The 21501-nt window shown below is 36.9% G+C and overlaps 1 protein-coding gene across 2 annotated transcripts in view; it reads right to left on the reverse strand.

Annotated features, from left to right (window-relative positions):
* LOC126475442 (N-alpha-acetyltransferase 60) overlaps positions 1 to 21501 on the reverse strand; it is a 123840-nt gene that overhangs the window by 51082 nt on the left and 51257 nt on the right. For both annotated transcript variants that reach the window (XM_050103305.1, XM_050103304.1), the window contains exon 4: positions 13759 to 13985. In XM_050103305.1, coding sequence (XP_049959262.1) covers positions 13759 to 13985 — 227 coding nt within the window. The remainder of the gene's footprint in view (positions 1 to 13758; positions 13986 to 21501) is intronic.

Consider the following 21501-nt stretch of genomic DNA (forward strand, 5'->3'; position numbering starts at 1 on the left):
GAGGTGCTCTGCATCGCAGTGTAGCTTGCTCGGCAGGTTTCGAGAGGGTGCGTTTCTGGATGAGGTATCGAAGATGTTGCTTCCTCCTACTTATACCTCCCGAGGAGATCACGAATGTAAAATTAGAAAGATTCGAGCGCGCATGGAGGCTTTCAGACAGTCGTTCTTCCCGCGAACCATACGCGACTGGAACAGAAAAGGGAGGTAATGACAGTGGCACGTAAAGTGCCCTCCGCCACACACCGTTGGGTGGCTTGTGGAGTATAAATGTAGATGTAGATGTAGATGTAGAAGGAACTTAAGAAGATATTGACAAAATTCTAGAAAATTTAATGAGTTCCATGAGAAAAGTGACTTGACTGTATAGCACAATTGCAGTAAGCATGTGCAAATTTTAGTTTCAGAAGTAATAAGCAAAGAGAACTTGCATGCTTTTAATGTCTTGAGAGAGCCTACTACAACAGATGAAGCGATGCCAAATGAATAATGCCACCCACATATATGTATATATGAAGAAGCTACATTCAGAAGTTTAGTTCACACTGTGGCAAACTATCCAATCGGTTCAGACAAGAGACTAAATGAGTTAAAAAATGCTAAGCAGATAGCAGTAAACAACAGTTATGATATCGTGAACTGTCTTATTAAAAAGGAGGAGAAGAGGAGAAAAGTGGAACAAGTGAAGAATAAAATAAGGATTCTCACAGTGGCATATTATGGTAAAATCTCAGAGAAACTCGGGACATATTTAACTTTAAAGTGTAAAGTTAGTGAACTACAGTTAACAACACAATGTTGTGAAGAGGTACAGTGTATTGGAAGAAGTGGGAGGGTATGAGATACAATGTTTTTCATGTGATGCAAGGTACATTGGACAACTGAGCGTACATTTTCAATTAGATACAAAGATCACAGAGATGCTTTCAGGCTGGGGAACTATGGGCCATCAGTAGTAGCCAAGCAAGCATATGCTTGAGACAGGCCTCCCACTACAAGGTATTGAGGATGACTTTTAGATGCTACATAGAAAAAAAGGAAGGAACAGCTAATGTGAGAAAAAAAGGAAGGAACAGCTAATGTGACTGGATAGCTCGAAATAACAGTTGCCCACTTAAGATCTGATAATGTACTTAAAGTACAAAAGAGAGACGGTCACAATGGAAACCTCAATTGTTTCAGGAACCATTTTTGATACCAGTGTAAATATAACTATCATATATTTTCCAGAGATAACTATTAACCATGCGATGGTTTCAGAAATATCTGTTAACCATGTAGTTAGTTTGAGTTAGGAGGGATTGTCAAGTCACTCAATGCATTCATGTGGAGCTGTGCACTACTGTCATGCTAAATCAGTTGAAAGCATGTTCCACGGATAATTTTACACAACAGATCATGATGATGTGGAATGAGTCATTTCATACTCACAGCGCAAATAATTTGTGCACACAGTTACACTCTGAACACTTCAAAGGTTTTTTTTATTACAAAAAGAAAAAGGATTTACAGATGTAAGTTATTAATTCCAACCTACCACCTTTTACACATTACAGTAATACAATAATAGAAATTCTTCGACAGAACACAAGCAGTTATCAAGCAGACACTTTCTGTTTGTTATCAAGTTTTACTTTGCTGTATGTCAGACATTTTATATCACTGGGTAAGTGATCAAAAATTTTTGGTGCAGGACTGTACACCCCTTTTTGTACTAAAGACAACCTTAATGTGGAGTAATGAATGTCACTCTTCCTTCTGGTATTGTAATTATGAACCTCATTGTTCATTTGTAACTGTAGTGGATTATTTACAACTTCTTGAGAGAATAAATATACTGTCAAGCAGTAGTCAGAATGCTCAACTCCTTAAACAAATATCAAAAAGATGATCATAGGTGAGCACCATCACTATTCTTACAGCATATTTTTTGTCAAACAAAGACTTTGTTTCTTAAAGATGAGTTACCCAGAACATTACTCCATATGGAATTATTGAATGAAAATAGGCAAAGTATGTCAAGATACTGATATGTCTCTGCCCAAGATGTGCAATAATTCTAAGTGCAAATGTGATGATGATGATGTTTGGTTTGTGGGGCGCTCAACTGCACAGTCAACAGCACCTATACAAAGTCCCAATGTTTTCATAGCCTATTTTTTTTTTCACAGTCCAATCTATCCACTGTCACAAATGATGACGATGAAATGATGAGGACAACACAAACACGCAGTCCCCGGGCAGAGAAAATCCCCAACGCGACTGGGAATCGAACCCGGGACCCCATTATCCAGATGTAGCAACGTAACCCATTAGACCATGAGCTGCAGACAGTGCAAATGTGGCGGAACTAAATTGTTTTAGTAGTCTCAAAAAAAAAAAAAAAAAAAAAAAAAAAAAAAAAAAAAAAAAAAAAAAAAAAAAAAAGTTTCCAATTTAAATTCTCATCAATATAGACACCTAAGAATTTTGCAGTATCCAAATGCTGACATGGGTTTTGAGTTTAATCTGAGAAATATTCTGGTAAGTAATAATAGGGGAGTTGGACAGAGATTTTAAGGAAATGTCTGAAAAGTGGAAAAGTCCGCTCCTTTATAGTAGGTACAAAAGTGGCGGAGCATGTAAGATTTGCTCTGATTTTTGTTTTAGAACTTTTGAGTAGAAAGCATAGGTTCAACACAGATAGAGCATTAGGGAGATTTTGAGATATTTGCTATGACTCAACACCACATCAACCAGTGTATTAAATTCGAAGAAAAAGTAAGCAGTGGTCCAGTATTCCCAAGTTAATTTTTGAATGTGGGGGGAAAAAAATGTATGGTCGAGAAACATCTCTAATTCAGCAGAGTCAGATGCAAAACACTCTTAAAATATAAATCAAAAGGTTTAGCAAAAATATTATAATAGTATGGAAAGGATAGAGTGCTACTTGCCATACAGAGGAGACACTGAGTTGCACAGAGGCACAACAAAAAGACTGCTACACATTTGAGCTTTCGGCCACGAGGCCTTCTTTTAAAGCAGAAAAAAACATGCAGATTCACACAAGCACAACTCACACACACATAACCAAGATCTCTGGCCACACAGGTGTATCTTGTGAAAGATGTTATTAAAATCAGAGTGATTTATCATAGTGGCATTTGACGAATATCACTTTGTGGTTGTAAGTTTATTAATGGTAGAGTTTAAGGTACTTAGGAAACTATAATTTCAACTACATGCAATCATTTTGGTCTCCCAGGATGTATCAGATGCCACATTTTTCAAAATATACAGGGCAAAATATTACCAAGGCTAGTGCGACATACTTAGTATTAGTCGTCACTGCTACATTATGTAGCTGTCTTAATAACAACAAATAATTTTACCTATACTGAGTCCCAATAAATCCAAAATAATGCTGACCTTGTCAGGAAAAATGGTGGCAATTTGCTACATCATAGGTTGGGTTGGTATTTGTTGCACATGATGTCCCACTAGGTCAAACGTGTGAGACTGCTGATAGGGTTCACTGCTTATGGGCGATTTAGGAAAATCAATTCAAGTGATGGGTGAGTAATGGTTTGGTCCTAAACTCCTTTAAGTAAAATAAACATTACTAACATTCCGCATCTCTATTCTTCATTTTACAGATTTATTTCTCAACAGTCACCATGGCAATGAACACATTTCTCCCAATGACAGATTTATTTGTTGATACTATCACTATAGAATGTCTGGCTTTGTTGATGGAGCCGCAACCTAATATCTGCCTTCTTTAAGTTTTGGAAACAGATGAAAATCAGATGGGGCAGAGTTGGGACTGTACAGAGGATGATTGATGACAGTCAACCAGAGGTGTTGGATTGATGTAGATGTCACAGTACTCATGTGTGGTCTGACATTGTCGTGCTGAAGGAAAGGGTGCTCCGTGTGTGTACAAATTCTGAATTCAAAACTCAATTATAGCACAATGTTTCTCGCACACTGACCAGTTATATTACAAACGGCCAAGTTATACACTACAATTTGGAGCCCTCTAGTGTCAGAGGGCTGTAGACATGAAGAATAAAGATGTAGAATGTTAATAATGTTTGTTTTGTTTAGAAAGCTTTAAGAATTTTCACATAAAAAATTCAGAGGCATTAATTTTCAGCACATCATTGTAGTAGCAATTGCACAAAAGCTTTACAAAACTCAAGCAGCATAACACTATCTGTTGCCATAGTCCTGAGACCAAGGCATTCCTGCATGATCAGTGCCTTGCATTTAGGTCCTAATGTAGTAATTCAAGAATTTATGCATAAATTCTAGAACCACTCGGTCTTCTGCCATCCCACACACACAATATTTTAGGTATGAGTGCTGGAAGTGGAATCCTACCTACTGCTCATCACGTTTTTGTGTGTGCAGGTTGGAAATGAGTCGTGAGCAGAATGTAGAGGCAGTGGTCAAACGGCACCGACAAGTACTTGTCGGTTGATCCATGGAAGTTTAGTGAAAGTTGATAGAAGAACCATGGAGTGTTTCTGCTACTCTGTTCTAATTGTGTTTCGACCATTGTTATAGTAACATGAATAGTTGGGGGAAAAAAAAAACCTTTTGTCTTCTCCTTGGTGAAGGGAAGACGTGTATTAAGATTCATGTTGAGAATGGACATGGTTATTAAGCCAACCTTCTCTTATATGTAAATTAACTTTCTTTCTGACGTTTGGACAAACGAGAGACTTACTAACCAGTATTTATTTATGTGAAGAGTGGGATTTTGTAAAATGTCTGAAGTTTAAATATACATCATTGGTTGAATCAAATGAAACTTTATACGTCTACTTATTTTTATAAGTAGCAAAAGTCTTGAGAAATTCCTGTAACTAGCAACATACTTCAGAGAAGAAGAGAAAGAGGGTTTGCAGCGGCAGGCTAACCAACGAGGAAAGGTCGGCCGAACATCTCAAGTAAGTCATCTCGTTAAAGAAGTGGAAGTTTGCATACATACTTCAACACTTTTAAGTCATCCAAACCATTAGACTAAGACCCAGAAAGTTTCTCAAATCTATGGAAGTTAGGGCAGTATTCATCATCTGCAAAAGGGGCCATTCCATGCCAAGTGGTCTAATATCGAGAAATGTTCCCACATGACCGTCATGGATTTTGATGAACTTTTGTATGAACATTCACACATGTTATCAATGAACACTGGTAAAGCTTCAGTTTCAGAAATTCAATACTTGCAGAGATGTAGTCACTTGTTTGAAACCGTAGCACAGCATCCAATAGCGCATCCTTGAATTTTCAGCAACTTTGAGATGAGATATCTCTGTAAGTATTTGCATGAAAGAAACAAAACTTGGCCATCTTATACAACTTTTAGAGCTCTTTAAAGTAAAATATTAAGAAAAGGATTTCTGAGAAATTTTCATATAGATAATTTGAAGCAAAGTTGGGCGAAAAAATAGCTGTTTAAAAAAAATGTGAAATTTAGTTTTTTATATCTCCAAAAGTAGTTGTGGGATGTACATGAAACTTTGCTCACCATAACTCACCAACACAAGGTCTTAGAATATAAAATTTTATTCTCCTATTGCTTTCCATTATTTCACAAATCGAGGGTAAAGTTGACGATTTTTCAAAAAGTGCTAAAAATGGGTATTTTTAGTCAAATTTTTCATAAAAGTGTTTTCTCCAAACTCTTCTAAACCATGGTCATTAGAAAGAGCATATTCTAAACAATCTAGGAAAGTGGATTTGGTTTTGCAATGCAAGCATATAAGGCCCTAAAAAGTAGCATCATCAAAGAGGCGCACTGGAAGTTTGAACACATTTTTCTGGCACTCAAATTATACCTGAAACCTTTTATTATGCCTAATAAATGTTTATTAGTGCCTTGAATAATTGAAATAAAAAGATCTGGTAAATACGCAATGAGACTGTCAGAAAAACTTGAAAACTATGAGAAGTAGCCCTTCTGCTTTTATCGTAAGTGTTCATCTGCATAAAACTCTTCTCATTTGGGAAAAAAAAAAAAAAACAGAGAGAGAGAGAGAGAGAGAGAGAGAGAGAGATAATAAAGAATTCAATGAATAACAGCTTCATATTTTTTGTATTTCTCAAAATTGTAAATATTTACAAGTGGAAAATGAAAACCTAATTTTTGGATTCAATTGTATAAAACATGTTTCCAAAAAAGAATCGGTTTGCTTGAATCATGCATCAAGTGATGTAAATTTTCCAATCAATATTGCAGACATTTTAATACCTAGGTGTTGTAACCTGTGAATTTTTGTCTTAAAGTTATTAGGGAAACATGTGAAATTGGTTGGTTAAACATCTAAGAGTTTTAGTTTTGTATTTAATCACACTTAAATGTAGCCTACTACCTTGGTAAATATGTAACCACTAGTTTCACAGAGAAAATTCACAAGATTCACTGTTTATAGAAAATATAATGGCAACAATTACTTTATCAATCAGATTGTTTCATTATTGTGAGGCTTGTTTGAACAATCAGTATTTCAGTGGTGTGTTTCCAGCATAGTGAGAGGGTTCTCTTGACTGAGTGTGGCTTGTTAAATGATTCATAAGACCATCAAAGTAATCTAATTTACAAAAAATTGTTTTGATTGTGTATTTTATAACATATATCTCTTATTAGATTTTTTCATTGGTATTATACATTGTGTATAATTTCATTCAGTAGCAATTTGTCTGAAATTTAAGCAGATTATAATTTGCACTTAGAGGCCAAATACATTATTTAGTTACTGATTAGAGATGGATGCAGAAGGGTACAGCATACCTTCCTGCTCAATTGGGCAAGGAGATAGTGGAGCAAAGTGTCATGTCACTTTCTTTGCCAAAAAAGCTGCTTTAAAATGGTTTGTGGATTTTAGTGATGAGGAAAAAGAGTTGTTGGTCCGACGTTCTGAAGCAAAGCTGGACTATACCTCTCAAGTTTGCCTACACCATGAGGCCCTGTTATTGACACAATATGAGAGGTTACAAAAAAAATGCTTCAATCCCTTTCGGAAGGTGAATCATAATGTTAAGGCAGGAATTCACACTCTTGATACTGAAGCAGCTAATAAGGCTTCTGATATGTTGAAGAAGAAGCTTGTTAATAACATAAAGCCAGGTCAGAAAATTTGTCCGGCTTGCAGGACTACATTAAATAAACACTTGGACAAAGCTTTATCAGCCTCATCATCACATTCTGATGAGGACTTTACACCAAAAGAAGAATTAAATAGTAGCTTATTGTCTATTGGTATTTCACCCCTGAAGAGAACAGTAAGCTACAGAGAGAAGCCCCAATATGTGAAGAAGAAAATTCAAAAGGCTCAAATGTGATTAAAAACAGAATTGTAAATGCAATGGGAGTAAACCAACAAATTGAAGATGCTAGTGAAATTAAGGAATGTGGAAACTGTGCCGACTATGCATATTTGCTGACTGAACTGGAAGCCAAGATGCAGAATGCAATTCATAAAGAACAGTTGCAAATTTTAACCTTGGCACCTGTAAGTTGGACAGTCAGACAGACAGCAGCCTAGTTCGGCGTGTCCGAAAGAATGGTGAAGAATGCTCGGAAGCTTAAGGTAGAGAAGGGCATTCTGGCACTTCCCGAAAATAGGCAAAGCAGGAAATTACCAGCAGAAGTTGCTAGTAGAGTGCGAAATTTTTTTGAAGATGATGAGTATAGTAGGGTGTGCCCTGGAAAAAAAGATAGTATTTCAGTTAGACTTTTAGATAGAAAGACATACATGCAGAAAAGATTGTTACTTTGCAATTTATGGGAAATGTATGTTATCTATAAGAATACTAATGGTCCAGAAAAGGGTTCTCAAAGTTTTCTGAACTTAGACCCAAATGGTGTGTAACAGTAGGATCAGCTGGAATGCACGCAGTTTGCGTCTGTGCAATTCACCAAAATGTTAAGCTTATGCTTAGCGGAGCTGGTATACGTGAAAATTATAAGGAAATTCTCAGCAACACAGTTTGCAGTTTGAACTCTAAACAGTGCATGCTAAATCGCTGTGAAAGGTGTCCTGGGCCCGAAGCTATAGCATCTGAAATTACCAGCTATTTCCTAGATCATGAGCCACAGGAAGTTATTGTGTTTAAGCAACGGATACATACCGATCGGGCCACACTGGACACGAAGCAAATGGCAATGGATGAATTTATTGAAGATGTAAAAAATAAAATATGGAGTCTGTCATACCATCATTACATTGCCAAGCATCAAAGCTTGCATCTTAAAGGCCTTAAATGTCATCTGAAAGACGAAGAGCTTGTTGTCCTAATGGATTTTGCAGAAAATTATTCTTTTATCATTCAGGATGCTGTGCAAGGCTTCCACTGGGACAATAGTCATGCAACAATTCATCCATTTGTTACCTACTTTCGTCAAAATGAGAAAGTAGAATCTTTAAGTTTCTGCATTATCAGTAATTGTTTGCGGCATGACACTATTACAGTTCACGTTTTTATCAAGGAGCTCATCAAATATATAAAAGCACAGTTTGCACAGATATCCCACATTCATTATTTCAGTGATGGCCCCAGTGCTCAATATAAAAATTTCAAGAATTTCCTAAATTTGTGCTATCATAAGAGTGATTTTGGAATGACAGCCGAATGGAATTGTTTTGCTACTAGTCACGGGAAATCACCTTGTGATGGGATTGGAGGTACAACAAAGTGGTTAGCAGCAAGAGCAAGCTTGCAATGGCCACTTAATGGACAGATTCTTACTCCCCTAGATCTGTTTCACTTCTGCTCTGAAAACATTAATGGAATTAAATTTGGTCTCGTCAGTAAAGATGAAATTCAAAAGAATATTGTGTCACAAGAAGAGAGGTTTAAACTCGGCCAAACTGTAGCAGGTACTAGAGAAAATCATCACTCTATACCTATTGATGGAACAACAATTCAGGTCAGCAGAGTTTCAAATGATTGTTCATCTTTTCTAGCTAAAATGGGTCACAGTAATGAAGGAGGCATATTAATGTCTGCTCTCCAACCAGGACATTATGTTGCATACATCTATGAAAACGTGTGGTGGATTGGGAATATCTGTGAGACCTCCACAGAGCAAAGGGATGCATTAATAAATTTTATGCACCCACATGGTCCAGAAAATTCATTTTATTGGCCACCAAGAAGTGACAACTGCTGGGTTCCGGAACACCACATTATTGCAGTTATTCCAGCTCCGTCAGTAAATTCGTCTGGCCGGCAAAACACCATTCCTCTCGATATTCATCAGAAAATTAATGTAGTATATCAAAAATTGAAATAGGTTAGAGGAAACAATCTAAGGAACCCAAGAGTGCCTTCTAATTTTACACAGGGCACTTAAATAATTTTGCTATCAGGCTTGGGATCCTGTGGTAAAGAAACCCACCCATGGCTGTTGTTGCTAAGCTATTGGGCGTGGCCCCTATGGCAATGGGAATGCTGGTTTTCTCAGGTGAAATGAAACTAGCACTGGTTAAGCCACCATGGACCATAGCAACTCATTTATACACTTCTTTCCCATCAGTAAGCTGGTGTTGTTCATTAAACAGGCAACTAATAATTAGATGATTATGCAAATAAATTTTACGATTTACATTCATTCTTAATAATAACTGTGTGTGTGTGTGTGTGTGTGTGTGTGTGTGTGTGTGTGTGTGTGTGTGTGAGAGAGAGAGAGAGAGAGAGAGAGAGAGAGAGAGAGAGAGAGAGAGAGAGATTAGGGGGGGGATGGGGGGGAGGTGACAATTAAGAAATAACATTGTTTCTATTTTTATTCTTTTGCTATTTGGACTTAAGTTAGGTCCTATTCATCAGGACTTCTTATTTCACTTATCCCAGACATTAATAAACATGTATAAGGCAAAATAAAAGATTTCAGGTATAATTTGAGTGCCAGAAAAATGTCTTCAAACTTCCAGTGCGCCTCTTTGATGATGCTACTTTTTAGGGCCTTATATGCTTGCATTGCAAAACCAAATCCACTTTTCTAGATTGTTTAGAATATGCTCTTTCTAATGACCATAGTTTAGAAGAGTTTGGACACTTTTTTGAAAAATTTGACTAAAAATACCCATTTTTAGCACTTTTTGAAAAATCGTCAACTTTACCCTAGACTTGTGAAATAATGGAAAGCAATAGGAGAATGAAATTCTATATTCTAAGACATTGTGTTGGTGACTTATGGTGAGCAAAGTTTCATGTACATCCCACAACTACTTCTGGAGATATAAAAAATAAATTTCGCATTTTTTTTAAACAGCTATTTTTTCGCCCAACTTTGCTTCAAATTATCTATATGAAAATTGCTCAGAAATCCTTTTCTTAACATTTTACTTTAAAGAGCTCTAAAAGTTGTATAAGATGGCCAAGTTTTGTTTCTTTCATGCAAATACTTACAGAGATATCTCATCTCAAAGTTGCTGAAAATTCAAGGACGCACTATAGAAAGCTGTGCTATGGTCTTAAACAAGTGACTGTATCTCCGAAAGTATTGAATTCCTGAAACTGAAACTTTACCAGTGTTCATTGAGAACAAGTGTGAATGTTCATACAAAATTTCATCAAAATCCATGAGGGTCATGTGGGAGCCTCTAGACCACTTGGCATGGAATGACCCAAAGACATAAATTAAAGAGACAAAAAGAATGGTTAAAATGAACACTCAGAGCTGTAGCCAATTTGATATTTGTTGTTGTTGTTGTTGCTGTTGTTATTGTTGTTGCAACTGATACATTACTGTTGCAGTGTAGGAGGAGGAACAAAAGAACTGCAAACTCATTTATGAATTATTGCCTTCTCTAACATTGTATCAAATAGTTCTAAAAGGATCATCTTGTGGGTTACAGTTCTTCTTGTTCTTGTTCTTGTTATGTCCATACTTGCTATGAAAATAGGAAGAGGAATTCTGCCTTATGCAATTGTAAATATTATGTACCAAAAGCTTCACTAAATGTTAATATGTAACAACAATATTAGTTAGAAAATAAAAAATAATCCACTGAAGATAGCACAAAAAGTACTGAAACATGTCTGGGTGAAACAAAACAGAAAAAAAGTGTCTTGCATAAGGCAGAATTTCTCGTCCTAGTTCTAAAAGGGCTTCAGTTACGTAGTTATAGGATACTGAGTCACTGTAACTGACATCCAATTCATTGCGTTCTGCAGATGCATGGTGGTGATGGGATGCTGAGACTAGAAGTTCAGCAGTACTAGATTTAGCAAAATGATCTGCCATTGTCTGGGAAATACCTCCAGAAGTTGTTTGGAGTTTATATCTGATTTCAGAAAGAAGTTCTTTATTTTATTTTTATTTTATTTTATAACACAATTAGATAGTAGGTTAAAGGATACATATCATTATCCTGTGGCAAATGCACAATTACAGCAACTGCTTGCAAGGTGATGGTGAGGTATGAATCACAATTCAAATGGATGATAGCTACCAACTACTACTGGTTACTGATGTCTGACATGTTTTACTAACAAAGATAGCTACACTTGGAAGCCGTTTCACTATGAATTTTACCACCCTCATAATATACAGTACAGTAGGTTATGTTCTTTTGTTCAGTAAATGATTACCAATTTTATTACATTAAATGTGTTTTGCAAATGCTACAAAAGTGCATGTTTTTAGTTCCTTTCAAGTACCAAATGGATGTCTTCTGGTGCTGCTCTGCTGGCTTTTAGATGCCAGGCCAACATTCGGCAAGTCAACAGCCACACAGTGTGAGGAGATGCTTCAAACTATGTCAAGACATTGTTGTTGAGTATTAAAACAAATTTAATATATAAGATGTTACTAAAATGACGTATCAACAAAGCTTAGTATGTCTTAAGTCATGTCTGATTACACGCCTCTGTCAATTAAAATATCATAATAATAAATGGTCAGTAGCAAGTATATAAAGAACACAAAATAAAACTTTGTGAAGTGTTAAAACTTATTCAGTGGTTATCTAGTGAGTTACTACTGGAGAACTTTTTCCTGAAATTATACATAGTTATCTAATAGAAGTAAAATTTTGTGAAACATTAACAGTTTTGAATTAAAATTGGAGTCTAAATATGATGGCCAACTTGGGGTATCAAGTTATCTTTGGTTTTATTAACTTATGACAATTGGTTAATATGAAAGGTTATATAACGTATTTGAGTTAAAACGAACTGAGAGATTTACATTACAATAAATACAAAATTTAAGTATAAGTAATTAAACAGAGTAAAAGCATAATTAAGAGTGGAAACATTAATTTACTTCTTTAATAATTAATGTGTGTCTCAGAAATGAGCAGTTAATGGTTATCTCTGAACAAATCAGCAATGTAGTCAACAACTACATAAAAATCTTAAGTGACTCTGATGAAAATTTTGATTCTCAAATTCAAGATCTACAGCACCCTTTATCTGAGAAAAATTTTATTACCACAATCCTACAGTAGTGAAATATCTTCGGAGAAGTGATCTTATACTCAACCGTTACAAAACTAAAATACATGCAAGACACTGTATTTTGTTCATGCTTTTAAGATCAACAATCCTTGGTTGTGTAGCATTATAAGCACATTTAGATCTCTGCCGACTGAGGGCCATCTTCTGGTGATGGCTGCAGCTTTGTAACACATGGGCATCAGTACATTTAAACTGAATGTTTTCAGAGACACAGGTACAATGGGTTACCATATACTAGCTGTTTTGACTTTTCATATGTTTTCTGGACGAATTTAGGCTTCACTACAGTACAGCAGCCTTTTGATTGGCAATGTTTGTCAGCATCTGTTGTTTTTCCTATACTGCTGGGACTACAAAAAAAGGACCTCTTTGCACTGCAGCAGATATACGTCATTACAGCATGAAATGTTAGGCATTATTTTCTGATTTACCTTCAGTTTCTATGCTCATAAAAGTGAATGACAGCTGTGGGGCTAAGGAGACTGGTTTGTGCCTTCTGATAAATTTTTTTTTAGGTGATACACAACTCTCGTGGTATGATAAATGGACATATATTAAGATTTTAATAAGTAGAGGCTAACAAAAAATTCAAACCACATTCTGTGAATGCAAATGCATGTGTATCTTCCTCTTTCCCAATGTTCTTAAAGAAGACACAGAAATATAAAATTTTAATTCTTGCTATTTTACAGCTTGCTAAATACACATTTTCTTATTCTGATAATTTGCTGAAAATTTAGAGGTCTGATTTTCTTAGGAATTTGATAAATGAGTTTTCAAAAAATTAAATCAAATTTTCCTATTTCGAGTAACTGATTTATTGGTAACACTAATTTATTTCTAACTTTTGGACAGTAATAATTTACCAGATATATTCTTGCCTGTAACGCTTCACTAAATGCCAATGCAAACAGTTTTGAAAATCAAAGTAAAAAAACTGTTGTTATCTATATGTGATACTAAAGAGGAGTGTGTAGTTAATCATAGCAAAAACGAGCAGAATCACATACACAAATTTAGAAATACATCTGGGTCTTGAGCCTTTGGAATACTATAACATTCCTTCATCATAATGAAGGAAAAGGGTAGGGTATATGTACAGCTGTTGAAGGAATGAAAAAGGAGAGGAACAATTTTGGACTGACTGTTTCTTTCTTACTGGACACATCAATCACTTGCGAAAATTTAACAAACCTGCCAATCTATAATACCACCACTGACTGTTTAACTACAAAAAAGGACCTCTTTGCATTGCAGCAGATATATGACATTACAGCAAGAAATGTTAGGCATTATTTTCTGATTTACCTGAAGTTTCTATGCTCATAAAAGTGAATGGCAGCTGAATTTGTAGTCAGCACATGCAGGAAGATTGCCTTGCAATCTGAATGCTCCAGTGTTGTAAGGTGAGAAATGAGGTTGTCTAGCAGGAGCGATGCAATGCCATTACGACGATGAGCTTTGCTGACGCCAAGACTCAAAATGTATCCCACTTCTGTCTGTTTTCCAAATGACTGTGCCAGAATGCCACGATCCTGCAGCAAAACATCAAAACTAAATTAAAGTTGTCTGATTTTTCTCGCCGTATTTTCTTTTTTCCTTGTCTTAGATTTAAATATAAGCTACATGGAGCTAATATTAAAAATAAAATTTTCATGTCTCAATGGTTATGGTACTATTGTTTGTCTGGAAACAAGGTGTTAGGTCGGAGAAAAAATAAAAAGCTTAGATTCATACAACAACTCAATAGCAGCTAAAAGTTAATACACTGTAGTCAATACAACCAAAAATCCACATGATTTTACAACCTTAGAAAAGAAATACATTCTTCTTTAGGATATATACTATTCCACTCTGATTATAGATGAAATAACATGCAATACACATGGTACAGAAGTGATGTTTTAAAAGTTCTTGCCCTGACAAAGAAACAGCAAGCACGTGACCAAAGTATTATGGCTTAGGGAAGTATAAATTTTCAGCTGAAAGTCTCTGAAGCTGCAGAGATGTATGCTTATCTGCTTTTTGTGGTGATTTTGTGAACAACCATGTACTAATATCTTTTATGTATTTGAATTACCTACTGTGATAAAGAACTGCATTTTACAGTGTTTAACTCACATGAATATAAAATAGGATGTAGATTCAACAGTAAAGAATTTTTCAGCTGGTGGCTGAATTTAAGTGTGATTTTGCATTCACTGCTCTGGACATTAAAAAATCAATATGACACATTTTACATGGAGTTGTGGTCATTATAAAGATTTTATGTGGCAGGGTTATGTCTGTAAACAACATACATGTGTTCCCAATATTTCATAACATTGTGTAAAATTAGGATTCATCATTAAATGTCAGAGACAAAATACCAGTCATAACAAATGGTGACAAAAGGCTAAAATGTGTCAAAAAGTGAAAACAGTTTATCTTTTGAGATTCCAAAGGTATGTTGCTCATAGATTACCACAATACGGGTTGTACCATAAGCTCTGCTGAGTATTATTTAATGGTCAAAATAAAGGTTGCTATTTAGACTAAATTTTCAGAAGAAATTTCTCTTCCTTCATGATAATGTGCACATCACTGTTGCAAAAGTGCTCTTATTCCTGTATGAAGAAGAACCTTAGCATATTGACTAAGCCATGGCAATGTTTGTTGAGCTCTGTGACTGAGGATTAAATTACTTGAAGAAGTACAGCTACCAGGCACTTTATATATAGCTTTACTTAAACCAGAATGTCTTTCAGTCTTTAATTTAATTATTTTTCAAAGCTAACAAACACATAAATTGGCCATTTGGTGAATGCTATCCTGCAACAATAAAGTTAAAAGTGTATGTGCTAAGCATATAAATGAAAGAAAAGGAGCTACAAGTTACAGAGCAAATGATAGATGCAGCACACAAAATATAATTGACAAGAACACTGTAGTGATAAAGACAAAAATGTTACTAAACCAATAGAAGATAGGTGAAGACCCAAAACAAGTCTTGGCATAGATCAAGCTAAACCAAAAGTGGCTGGTTTCTGTATTTCTTCAAGTAATTCCACATTCACAAGATTTGGCTGCCAGTGATTATTTTTTTCCCCAAACCTGAGAAAATAGCTGCTTTGATGAAGAGTCAAGTTAATGATGAGGTTAGTCAGAACAACTGGACTAATTTTACTTTACGTTTCAGTAGTGTGCTAATAACCACAACACAGAATACACTCTGCTGGTCTTTACCAAATTCTATGTCATGAATGGTTTTCTGTGCAAAGTTGTTGCTGATAATGGTCTGCAATTTATGTCCCTGCTGTTTCAGTATATACACACAATGGTATAACACATGGTGCAGGAGATTTGTTTCTGGAGAAAGTAGGGAGGGTGATTTTGGCCTATGACGTCCTTGGCTAGACCCTTGGAATATTTGGAGAGGGACAGCTTCTCAGTGCAGATAAAACAACCTATGCCTTGTCTCTCCAGTCACACACCATCTCCCACATACTGACTGACAGGTCACAAAGCAGTGCCGACTTAGTGACTGAGTACCACCCAGAACTGGAGCAAATGAATCACTTTCTCTACCAGGGCTTCTCTGTATACTACCTGTCACTGTGCTCAGAAACGAGAAATGTCCTCCCCATTCCTCCCATGGTAGTATTCCACCAACCATTCAATTTATGCAACACCTCTGTCCATCCCTGTTCCACCTTTGCTCCCTATGCTTTGCCCCATATTTTACATCATCGTAATAGATCTAGATCCATCGCCTGTCCCATACACTCTTCCACTACCATATATTCCAGTACTGTCGCATGTATTTCCTACCTTATCAAAGGTGCGAGCAACTTTGAAAGCAGCCATATGTTCTATCAATTTATCTGCAACCACTGTGCGGCATTTTATGTGGGCATGACTGTTAACAAGCTGCCTGCCTGCATCAATGATCACTGCCAAAACATGGCTAAGAGACAGCTCCATAAGGTCCAGCTCAACTACAGTCAGCTGGAAAAGGAAGACTTAGCAATTATTTAGGGCAGCAGAAAATTTCATTAGTATCTACGTACCAGAAAATTTTTTTCTTGTGACTGATCTTAAGCCATTGACTGCTCATTCAACAAAAGTTGCAATTAGTCACTACTTCTTTCCAGTTATTAATATGAAATTATTTGTTGCCCTACAGCACATCATGCAACGGGAGGCACACTGTCTCACATATCTATGGGATGTGATCCAGAATTTTATGCATTGGAGGCTTCTTGTCTTGAAATTGATCAACCGATTCATAAGCACTGCAAGCTTTACCCATTGATTGTCCCCCCCAGCTACTGAACATGATGAATCACTACAACTGCTCAAGAACTACATTTGGATGGGTTGGCCTCGAAGTCCAAAATCAATTTCAGGTACAGTAGTATGCCAATAACATGCTCATTGCAATGGCTTTTCTCTTTCCAACAACATGATTTCATTGCATAATCCTACTGAACAAATGCAAGTCATGATTCTCATATCATTGCAGTAAACTATTTTGAAACTTTTATGTATATCACACTGGGGAATCACTAAAATTAAGTAGCTAGCATTGTACATGGTCAGTCCTGATGAGAAGACTGCTCACTGCCACGGGCAGCACCATGCCAAAAATTTTTCAACTAGCATCAGCCTGACAGTCCTTGGCAACATATGCACACTGATTTTGTTGGTCCTTTCCAGAACACATGGTGGCTAATTATCATTGACACATTCAATAGACATCCATTTGTCATTCTGCTTAACACAGCGACTAGCACTAGCACTATAAAAGCATTCGTTTCTGTCTTTTGTTAGGAGGCTTGCCACAATCAATCATTTCAGACAGTGGCCCTTAGTTTTCTTCATTGGAATTTCAACAATTTTGCCAACAAAATGGGATTCAACATATCAAAATTACTTCATTCTATCCTCAACCGAAGGGTGAAACCAAATGTTTTGTCCGTACTTTCAGGGCTCAGATGTCCAAACCTCATGCCTGGGTATGTGCTTTTTATTGTTTCTCAGCCCCTATTACACTCTGCCTTTTCACCATGCTGCACCAGTAGAGTTATGATACGGTCACTGTCATCGCACTTCGTTTCATCTGTTTCATCCTCTAACCGCTGCTTCAAAGGCCAACTTCGCAATGAAGTTCCACATGAAGGACAAAGTCTTCTATAATGTTTATAACAAGCATCACAATGGGGAATCAGGTGTCATCACTAACACGACTTGCCGAGCTCATTATACCATTCATGGCAAAACAGGCACCCACTGACGATACCAAAACCAGCTTCGATTTCATGATTATTGTGATTCTGCCATGGATTTTAATGTTTCAGAATCACTTTCTGTGTACCAAACTGCTGCCACACAGCCAATGCCAGGGCTTGAGGTTAGGACACATGGGTCAACAGATGACATTGTCATGAAGGTCGACCTCTATCAACCTACACAGCCATAGCTGCATCCATCACATCTGTTGCCATTCGTAGCAGTGTCAGTCATGGACATTGAGCCTGTATCAGCCTCACAGCCTTCATTGTGCTCAGCAGCATCACCTGTGCTGTTGGATAGACAGCCTACCTCCAGTTTTTTGGCAGATGTTCCTGGTGGTTCACAAGGAGAATGTTGGGACAAGAGTTAGTTGGCACTATCCGCCATAGGGCTGCAACCAACTCCATCAGCTTCACCATGCCACAGGCTTACCTATTGTCACTTCACAAATCCACACTATGCGATGACAAAATTTTTTGTTTTATTATTATTTTTTTGTGTGTGTGGGGGGGGGGGGGGGGGGGAGATATGATACTAACGGTGCCTCTGTTGACTGCACAAGGTGCTACACTCACACCTCCGTGTAAGAAGGTATATTTAAAGAGGCTGCCAGCACACAACAGTGAGCCTTGCTCTCTCCAGGGCTCATTGGCTTCCTACAAATGGCACTATGGATGCAACCAGAGTATGCTGTCTTCTCTTCCACTTACTGCATGCAACTGTAACACTCTATGCGTCTTTCTAAGATGCTGCATTCGACCTCTGCCCAAATCTCAGAAGACTGACAGTAAGAATAGAAGGACCTAGTATGAGACAACTGATCTAGCAAGACTACTATGCTAGTAAGTGAATGTACACCATAATAGGTAGCCAGTGTTTCACAGTATTACATCAAAGATGGTGTGGAACAGAAATAGTCAAGGATATCGAGTTATATATAATTTCTACAGCCTTGTACGAGGGTGTAATGCCTCTGAATTTTTTTTACATGAAAACTCTTGAAGCTATTCAAATAAAACAAACTTTATTAACATTTTATATCTTTTTCCTTCTTGTCTAGATATTTATTTCTCAACATAGTCTAGCTGACAACAAACACATACCGCCCAATGAGAAGACCATTTCGTTGATAGCATCACTGTAGAATGTTTGCCTTTGTTAGTGGAGACACACCATCATCTCTGCTTGTACCACTTCATTACTATCAAAGTGAAGTCCTTGAAGGTGTTCTTTAAGTTATGGAAATAGATGAATATTGGATGAAGCCATGTCAGTACTGTATGGAGGATGATCAATGACAGTGAACCCAATGTGTCAGATTACTGCAGATGTCACATGTGCTTGCTTGTGGTTTGGCATTGTCAGGCTGAAGAAGAGGGTGTCCATCTGTGGAAAAACTCTTGAATTCATGCTATCAGTTTTCTGAGGGATTACAGCATGATGTTTCTCATGCACCAACATAGTGATGTTACACACTACCTGTGCCCCACCATTTTACACACTACAATTCAGAGCTCTCTAGTGGCAGAGGGTTGCAACTTGTGTCAGCAAATCAGGAAAGTTGACCAAGTAATGTGTATGACATATGAACATTACAGAATAGAATTTTTAAAAAATTGGAGGCATTACTTTTCAGCGCACACTCTGAAATGTGACGTTTTACTCATTGGGGAGCAAAATAACTGATGATGGTCAAAGTAGAGAGGATATAAAATGTAGACTGGCAATGGCAAGGAAAGCTTTTCTGAAGAAGAGAAATTTGTTAACATCGAGTATAGATTTAAGTGTCAGGAAGTCATTTCTGAAAGTATTTGTATGGAAGTGAAACATGGACGATAAATAGTTTGGACAAGAAGAGAATAGAAGCATTCGAAATGTGGTGCTACAGAAGAATGCTGAAGATTAGATGGGTAGATCACATAACTAATGAGGAAGTATTGAACAGGATTGGGGAGAAGAGAAGTTTGTGGCACAACTTGACCAGAAGAAGGGATCGGTTGGTAGGACATGTTCTGAGGCATCAAGGGATCACCAATTTAGTATTGGAGGGCAGCGTGGAGGGTAAAAATCGTAGAGGGAGACCAAGAGATGAATACACTAAGCAGATTCAGAAGGATGTAGATTGCAGTAGGTACTTGGAGATGAAGAAGCTTGCACAGGATAGAGTAGCATGGAGAGCTGCATCAAACCAGTCTCAGGACTGAAGACCACAACAACAACAGCTCATTTCTTGAATGTCTGTAGATGATCACTCCACCTCGTTTAACTATGGATACAAAAGTTTCATTTTATTTTTATTAAATTCTGGCTAAGGAGTTATTTCCCTCTCATCTATACATGCTCCACAAAAGTCTTGCTCAGACAATGTTATATGTGACAGGGTAAGATCAATATTCTGGTACATCTACTGGAAACACTTGTTACAGGTTCCTATAAACAAAAGAGGCTCATCAAATTTTTTGTTAATTAGCTTACTAAACTACTACAACTATTGGAACATTTGTTACAGATTCATATAAAAATAAAAATCTTAATAAGAGTTATCAAGTTCATTGGAAGAACCAACTATGACAGAGCTGTTCCACCTGATACATGTTATACATGAAATAAGCAAAATATTGTCAGATTTCAAAGCTATCCAAAAGGCACACGCTGTAAGGTGTGAGTATTACCGAACCACAAGGGTTTAATAAGTCATGATTGCAAAATAGTAAACTAAATTATCTACAGAAGAAGGTGGAGATCAGTTAGCGGCTGGCCGGAGTGGCCGAGCGGTTCTAGGCGCTACAGTCTGGAACCCCGCGACCGCTATGGTCGCAGGTTCGAATCCTGCCTCAGGCATGGATGTGTGTGATGTCCTTAGGTTAGTTAGGTTTAAGTAGTTCTAAGTTCTAGTGGACTGATGACCTCAGAAGTTAAGTCTCATAGTGCTCAGAGCCATTTGAACCATCAGTTAGTGAGTCCAGAGAAATGTAGGAAGATGCACGCCAATACTGACACAGCAACTTAGAAGATAGGTTTGCAGTACAAGCTGACTCAAGTTAATAGTCCCAAATCTGAGGCTCTGCAGAATGGCTAATTTGGTAATGGACAATAGTGTGTGTGCGTGTGTGTGTGTGTGTGGGGGGGGGGGGGGGGGGGGGGGAATAAAATTTTGGGGCAGTGGTAAAGCTTAAGCTTTAACTGCAGTAAGTAGGTTCAGATGGATGAGTACTTATGCAGAAAATTATAGTTCACTGCCTATGTATTCACTGTTTGCCCACAAGTCTATAATCTTCTTTAAAAGAGACTTATGAAGTAAGTGTAATGAACATAGACATTACAGTTACAACACAGGGACCAGGTGTGATTATCATAGGATACTGAGTAAGAAGAGAGCTATAGGACACAATCCACTTGGAGCTGGAAGTCAGTTCTATAATAGTTTGTCAAATAACATAAAGCAACTCCATGGCAATCTTTTTAAGGGCAACCTGAAACAGTTGCTAACTGAAAGGTGTTTACATTCACTCAAAGTTTTCTGAGCTGCATTACATACTGCAGTGTATTAGTGGTGGTAAGTGTTTATAAAATAGTATAAGATGTACATCTTTTATATGGCATGATACCATTATTGTAAATCTACAAAAATGATGATGTTATTATGGACAAATAAAGATGATGGCTAATAATAATAATAATAATATTAATAACAACAACAACAATAATAATAATAATAATTATTATTATTATTATTAGATTAGATACTTTCACAAATTAGAGAAGTGTACAAAGCTG

Source organism: Schistocerca serialis, chromosome 4, assembly GCF_023864345.2.
Source record: "Schistocerca serialis cubense isolate TAMUIC-IGC-003099 chromosome 4, iqSchSeri2.2, whole genome shotgun sequence".
NCBI lineage: Eukaryota > Metazoa > Arthropoda > Insecta > Orthoptera > Acrididae > Schistocerca > Schistocerca serialis.